The 7,213-nt window shown below is 36.0% G+C and overlaps 2 protein-coding genes across 2 annotated transcripts; both read right to left on the reverse strand.

The window, feature by feature from the left end:
* Nucleotides 1-270: 270 nt before the first annotated feature.
* Nucleotides 271-1,280, reverse strand: LOC120161046 (glutathione S-transferase F6-like). The gene is made up of 3 exons (XM_039171350.1): nucleotides 1,094-1,280; nucleotides 964-1,012; nucleotides 271-888 (listed from the first exon to the last, which is right to left on the reverse strand). Exons 1-3 carry the CDS (start codon nucleotides 1,241-1,243, stop codon nucleotides 434-436), a joined length of 654 nt encoding a protein of 217 aa, XP_039027281.1. The 5' UTR covers nucleotides 1,244-1,280; the 3' UTR covers nucleotides 271-433.
* A 3,868-nt stretch (nucleotides 1,281-5,148) lies between these two features.
* On the reverse strand, nucleotides 5,149-5,941 carry LOC120161090 (glutathione S-transferase PARB-like). Its single transcript, XM_039171374.1, has 3 exons — nucleotides 5,801-5,941; nucleotides 5,673-5,721; nucleotides 5,149-5,597 (listed from the first exon to the last, which is right to left on the reverse strand). Exons 1-3 carry the CDS (start codon nucleotides 5,939-5,941, stop codon nucleotides 5,149-5,151), a joined length of 639 nt encoding a protein of 212 aa, XP_039027305.1.
* Nucleotides 5,942-7,213: the final 1,272 nt, after the last annotated feature.

Consider the following 7,213-nt stretch of genomic DNA (forward strand, 5'->3'; position numbering starts at 1 on the left):
TAGTTGTTCTAATACCGTGAAATTATTTGGACGTTTCAATTGTTAGATAAGGAGTTGATTACTTTTCCATGTTCCGCTTAGCTGCATATGGAGAACCTTTGATTACTTTGAGAATATGCAAGTGAAATCAGAACGAGTGATATAATTTTATCTTGATGTCAATGAGATGGAACAAGCGATATAATTTTAACTTGATGTCAATGAGACGAAGGTTTTAATTCTTTGGTGAGCAACATCATTATTCAAGATTAAAGACCATAGTTTCTAATGGGACAATGTAGGCATAATATTTGTAAGATCAACTTGACCTATCGAATAGACTATAGAGATGGTCACACTGTCACACAACGCATAAACCAACATGCAGCCACGATTACAAACCTCTCATTATTCATCAAATACTAGTAGATTTTGATTGCATCCCAACTGATCTTCACAGCTTCTGTTTCTGCATATCGAGGACCTTGGACCAAGCAGGCCTTGCAGTGATATCAACCACCCAAGCACTAACATGTGGACGTGAATCAAACAGCTTCTTGGCCGAACTTCCAATCAAATACTGAACATTAGGCAGGTGGTGCAGATCCGCCAAGGTGAAGTGGTCACAAGCCAAATACTTGGACTGAGCCAAACGAGCCTCGTACACATCTAAAACTTTGGCAAGCTCAGCTTCACTTTCCTCGACAACTACGGTGTCGATAGCCATCCCAAAAATGGGCTTGTAATGCAGCTCAAAGACTAGCTTCGTTGATGGAGGATTGAAGTGGTGAGCTTCAACTTCCTTCCACAATTGCAGAACCGCCATAGTCTTGTTAGATCCCGGCAACAACAGTTGAGTCCCCTTGTCGTTGTATTCTTGGGAAATGTATTGAGTGATTGCCCTTGATTCTGCATGTTCAAAAAGGGTCAGCTAAAGAGTACAAGTAACAAACAGGTTCTCTTTTTGCTGTCATAGAAAATTACCAAAGAGCTTCAAGTCCCCTTCTTCAAAAGCTGGAACTTGACCGAATGGCTGTTTCAACCGAGCAGATGAGAAACATTAGATCATAAATGGGTTTAGTGAAAAAATGAGAGATCTGTGATTGATACTTACGTTGAGGGGAAGGAAGTTGTCGGATTTATGTTGGCCAGCTCCCATGTCTACATTAATAAACTGGAACTCAACATCTTTCTCGTATAGGCAAGCGAGAACCCTGTGAGTTGATGTTGAAAAAGGGTTTCCATGCACCTTCATGACTGCCATTGTTGTTCGATCAACTACAACTTCAAAAGATGACAAATATTTGTGGGTACTTTTTCTAAGAAAGAAGCAGTCTGTATATATAGGCGGGAGGATGTACCTTTCTGTCATTCTAGAATGGTCGAAATCAAAAGATTAGCAGGGCCACGGGCATGTTTATCTTCCTGTTCATACCTACCTCCCATGCGACACCAAAACGTAACCGTACTTTTATGTGAAAAAATGGGTTTCTTACCTAAATATAATGTTTTTAGTTCATTACCATAATAACATCCATCTCTAAATATTTGATAAACTACAGTATTTGCATCAGGTAAGATAGACATGTATTGAGTCAGACACGTCTTTTGAAAAGTAGGTGCCATTTAATATGGTTTTATCCTACATAGGACACTTATCGGTAAATTAAAAATTATCGCAAAAAGAATTATCTTTATCATATGAACAAATTTCAATCAATTACCATACTAAAATTCATATCTAAATGTTTATTCAAATATTATTTATTTATGTCAAGGAAAATAGATGTGTTTTTACCTTAACACGTCCGTTATTTTTCAAAAGTTTTTTCCTATATTGATTTAGAGCCTTTGTCACGGTTAGAAGATGTGGTAAGAATAGTGATTCTATAATAAAATACATATTAATATTTTATATAAAAAATCATTTCGAGAAAACTCAAAGGAAGAAGAGTTTTTTTTTTTACTAATATAGAGAATAAAAAGCTTATTAAAAATGTTTAAACTATACCTCTTTTTTCGTTAAATGCCTAAACTTTTTTTAATCAATGTATGTATCTAACATTCAACCGTAACAGATGTTAAAAAAATTTCGTCAACCATTTAGAATATGACATGTGGTGCATTTATAAATTTTATAAATTTAATTTTAAAAAAACTTAAAATTATTATTATTTTTAAAAAAATCTTAAAAAATTCTAAAATCTCAAAAAGTTTCAAATGATTTAATCCCAAAGCATCCACCCCACTCGTCGATCATCCACCGCCGTTGTTGCCCCGCCCGACTGCCTACCCACATGCCGCCTCCTACCCACCCACCAACCAGTCTGTTCATCACTTTTCACAAAACACATTAGAAACACTCGTTGTATCTACAACGACTTGCTTCGACTTGCTCGATACCACTTATCACAGGGCTAGATTATTGCTAGATTATTCGTGCGACACTTAGACGTTTTCTTAGTTGGATTGACACCTAAGTTAGTTTTAACTACGTCATTGTGAGAATCCAAACTCACCAGACGACGAACAAACCCGTTATGATTAGACAAAGAGGTGAAAGCCAAATACTGATGGGCTAAACAACCCACCAAGGTTGAACATCTTGCGAGAATGTAAACACTGCCAGAGCTCTCTAAGTCACCATGAGAGACAATAAAACACAAATGTAGGCTTGTAAATGAATCGAACGAATACGAATGAGGGTATGTTCATGTTCGTTTATTTAATTTTAACCGAACAAATGAACGAACACGAACATAAAAGAACAAAAAATTTATTGTTCGTGTTCATTCATTAAGGAATGTAGCTTGTTCGTGTTCGTTCATTTAAATGATAAACGAACACAAATGAACGAACATAAACGAACAAACGTAAACGAACATAAACGAACGTAAATGAAAATATTTTTTTTCTTTCCTAACAATTTTATGATTATATTATATTTAATTGTTTTGGGCTTTTTTTTATTTGTATTTAAAATTAATTGAATTTTAAAATATTTATGGGTATCATATTAAAATTTATTGGACTTTAATATTTTAAATGAGTATAGAGAGATTGGACTAAACATAATTAAACGAACATAAATTAACGAACATAAAGGAACATATTACCGAACATTCACAAACGTAAATGAACGAACGAGTCATTTGTTTATGTTCGTTGATTTAATTAAACGAACACAAAATCTTGTTCATGTTTATTCATTTAATAAATAAATGAACATAAACGAACTTCAAGCCAAACAGTTCATTGAACGTTCAATTCGTTTACAAGCCTATACAAAGGCATAGAACAAAGAGAAATAAGCTAAAAAGCTTAAGAAACAAAGCAAAGGAAGCTAAGAGTAAATGATTTATATTTTATTCAGAAAGAATGAAATGATTACAGATGATAGGAGAAAACATTTATTTATAGTTAAGCCTCTCAAGATTTACTGGACTACATTACGTCTTACATTGAATCTTACATTATTAAATCTCTGTTTTTATCTTTTCTAAGATATTCAAATTCAAACCAATATTATCTACATTATTCCTTTAACTTAAGTACTTATCTCTTCATAACTAAAGGGATAATCGTATCCTTTATGGAATTTTCCAAGGACTGGATCAAGTCTGATTTTCTAGGCAAGCCCACGACTCTGCACACTCTTCTCTGCGAATATTCATGCACATATCTTGGTTTCGAATCTACGGGCCTCGACATTTACCCCCACTGAACCTAACAATGTCCTCGTCGCTCATCTCGAACGGACTCAGACTTGATCTTTCACGGAATCATTAACATTCTCCAAGTTCTGAGTCAAACTCAAGTCTGCGCCAAGAACCTCTTTTGCAAGTACTTGCACATAAGTCTTGGACCCAAATAAGCGGGTAGTGACAATATCGTTCGAAATAGGCAAGATTTCAAACATCTAGCACACAATAACCAACTGACATCATTTTTCACTCAAATCGATCAGTGTAGCACGAATTAAGTGACATCGATAGTAAAGAAATAGATGTTATCCCTTAAGGTTTCGCGTTCGAGCACAAGATCAATTATTGCATCCTATGTTTGGATTAGTGTACTCCAAAAACACAAAATTCTTGAGACCCCATGTTCCGTAACCAAATTTTTTATCTCAAAACGGACATCCATCTTCTCTCCAAGTTCCCGATCCTTTTTCCCTGCCCCAATCATAAGCTTCCTCCTGTTATTCAAATCAGAATCCGTCAGAGACAAACTCATCCCTCCTTTCTTTCCTTTCTCATAGCTTTATCTCTCTTTCTCTTCTCCTTATCATTTAACACCTTCCCCTACATGTCGAGCATAGATCCATATTTTTTTTCGAGGGATGCCCGAATTAACCCCCTTTGATCACTTTGAATCTAATTGATAGCTCCCCCCTGCGGAGGATCCTTGGTTCATCATTACCTTATTTGAGTTGAATGCTCTGCTTAAATAGTACCTTCTTCAATATCCTATGCAACACAACGATCCACCTCTGGTCCATTAAATCCATCAAGCCTATCAGACCCATGATTAGGACAAGATCCACCTTCACAGCCTCTATGGCATGCGATCCATGCTCCACAATTCCTAATTTTCCTTGCCTCTGACCGTTCAGACGAATGTATGAACCATTTCTAAAATATTGTTGCTTTCTCCATTTTTAACTTGGACATTGATTCTTGGTCTTTAAAAACCAATAAAAAAGTCGACCCGGCCATACTAATTATTGAGCCGCGATTAACTTCTTCTTGCATTCCCCTAGCCAAATGCTCCGCCTCCGGCGTCATGAAGTTCTAACACTACTAAACTGATTAAGCCAGGTAGGACATTGGTTAAGCTGCATATCGAGGACCTTTGATTACTTTGAGGATGTGTAGAAGTGATTTAAGCAAAATCAGAGCAAGATATATAATTTTATCCAGATGTAAATGAGACCAAGGTTTTAATTCTTCAGTGAGCAACATTATTATTCAAGACTCAAGACCATAGTTTCTAATTTGATAATGCAGGCATAATATTTGTAAGATCAACTTGACCTATCGAATACACTTGTGATAAGTAGAGATGGTCTCACAGCCACACAACGCTTAAAACAAAATGCAGGCACGCTTATAAACCTCTCGTTATTCATGGAATACGAATAGATTTCGATTGCATCCCAACTGATCTTCACAACTTCTGCATATCGAGGACCCTGGACCAAGCAGGCCTTGCCGTGATATCAGCTACCCAAGCACTAACATGTGGGCGAGAATCAAACAGCTCCTTGGCTGAACTCCCCATCAAATACTGAACATTAGGGAGGTGATGCAGATCCGCCAAGGTGAAGCGGTCACAAGCCAAGTACTTCGACTCAGCCAAACGAGCTTCGTAGACATCTAAAACTTTGGCAAGCTCAGCTTCACTTTCCTCGACAACTGCGGTATCGGTAGCCATCCCAAAAAAGGGCTTGTAATGCAGCTCAAAGACTAGCTTCGTTGATGGAGGATTGAAGTGGTGAGCTTCAACTTCCTTCCACAATTGAAGAACCGCCATAGTCTTGTTAGATCCCGGCAACAACAGTTGAGTCCCCTTGTCGTTGTATTCTTGGGAAATGTATTGAGTGATTGCCCTTGATTCTGCATGTTCAAAAAGGGTCAGCTAAATAGTACAAGTAACAAACAGGTTCTCTTTTTGCTGTCATAGAAAATTACCAAAGAGCTTCAAGTCCCCTTCTTCAAAAGCTGGAACTTGACCGAATGGCTGTTTCAACCGAGCAGATGAGAAACATTAGATCATAAATTGATTTAGCGAAAATGAGAGATCTGTGATTGATACTTACGTTGAGAAGAAGGAAGTTGTCGGATTTATGTTGGCCAGCTCCCATGTCTACATTAATAAACTGGAACTCAACATCTTTCTCGTATAGGCAAGCGAGAACCCTCTGAGTTGATGTTGAAAAAGGGTTTCCATTCACCTTCATTACACCCCGAGCAAGGTTATTGATTGGGGTTTCAATTGACACTCCAAGATTTTTTGAGAAATTTTTTGTATTTATAAATTTTATAGAAAGAAATATTAAAGATGAATATAATACCACCTTTAAGAAAAATTGACACCAATTTTCTATATCATTATACTGGACTCTAGATTTTCTAACTCTACTATGAATAACTGCCATTGTTGTTCTGACAAATATTTGTGGGTACTTTTTCTAAGAAAGAAGCAGTATGTACTATGTATATATAGGTGGAAGGATGAACCTTTCTGTCATTCTAGAGTGGTCCACTTCAAAAGATCAACAGGGCCAGTGGTATGTGAAACTTAAACGTAACGTATTTGCATGCGGAAAAATGCCACGCTGAACAAACACAAAACTCGATATCAACTGCAGATTACTGGATAAACTCCATCTGCAATTTTTCAGCATGCTCGAGTAGTACTGTTTGGAAGTTTGAGGCTGTGATTTTGCTGGTGTGAGCTGTACTTGTTTAATTTGTTTCCTTACTTTCTTTATTGCTTTTTTAGGCTGATGTTTGTTACTTTTACCTTGTAAGTCCTTATTTCCTTCAATAAAAGTCTACACTTGGTAAGGAATTCAATATTGATGGTAAGCAAAACAATATTGGATTTTAGTTTATTTAATTCCAATAAATTTTACCCACCATCCCTCACCTATTATAGAAAAAGTTATTTATCTAAAATTTTAGTTAAAATTAAATTCATTTCATTCGAAGAAATTTCACCAGTGCTCACTAAAATAATAATTTCTCTAAATAAAAAACCAACAAATCCTTGATCTTGTGGAAGAAGTTGATCATGATGCAGCAAATTGTCTTGCTCAACTCAAATCTTCCTCTAGTGTAGAAGAAATTGACCCTACTGTATTAAATGCTTTTCATCTTTGATGTTAATGAGAAAAGGGTCGAAGGCAGGGTTAGATTTTTCTGTGTGTTTTTTATTGAAAATATATTTTTATCTACTTGAATTTTATAACTTAGTATTTCCTTAAAATTTTAGAAATTCACCCCAATATAAAATTTTACGTCCGTCTCTAGTCGAAGACACTATTATTGATGTCTTAGAATTAAAAAAAGAAAAGAGGGGACAATGAGAGAACTGATTAAGATGGATCTTATACAATCTTTATTCCTACTGCCAAAGTCCAAGAAAAGATCCTAAGTGAGGAATTTTGAAAGACAAGACGAAACCCTACAGTAAAAAAATGTTGCATGATGTTGGAGTTTGATTCAAA

The sequence above is a fragment of the Hibiscus syriacus genome, unplaced genomic scaffold, assembly GCF_006381635.1.
Source record: "Hibiscus syriacus cultivar Baekdansim isolate YM2019G1 unplaced genomic scaffold, ASM638163v2 tig00111398_pilon, whole genome shotgun sequence".
Classification (NCBI taxonomy): domain Eukaryota; kingdom Viridiplantae; phylum Streptophyta; class Magnoliopsida; order Malvales; family Malvaceae; genus Hibiscus; species Hibiscus syriacus.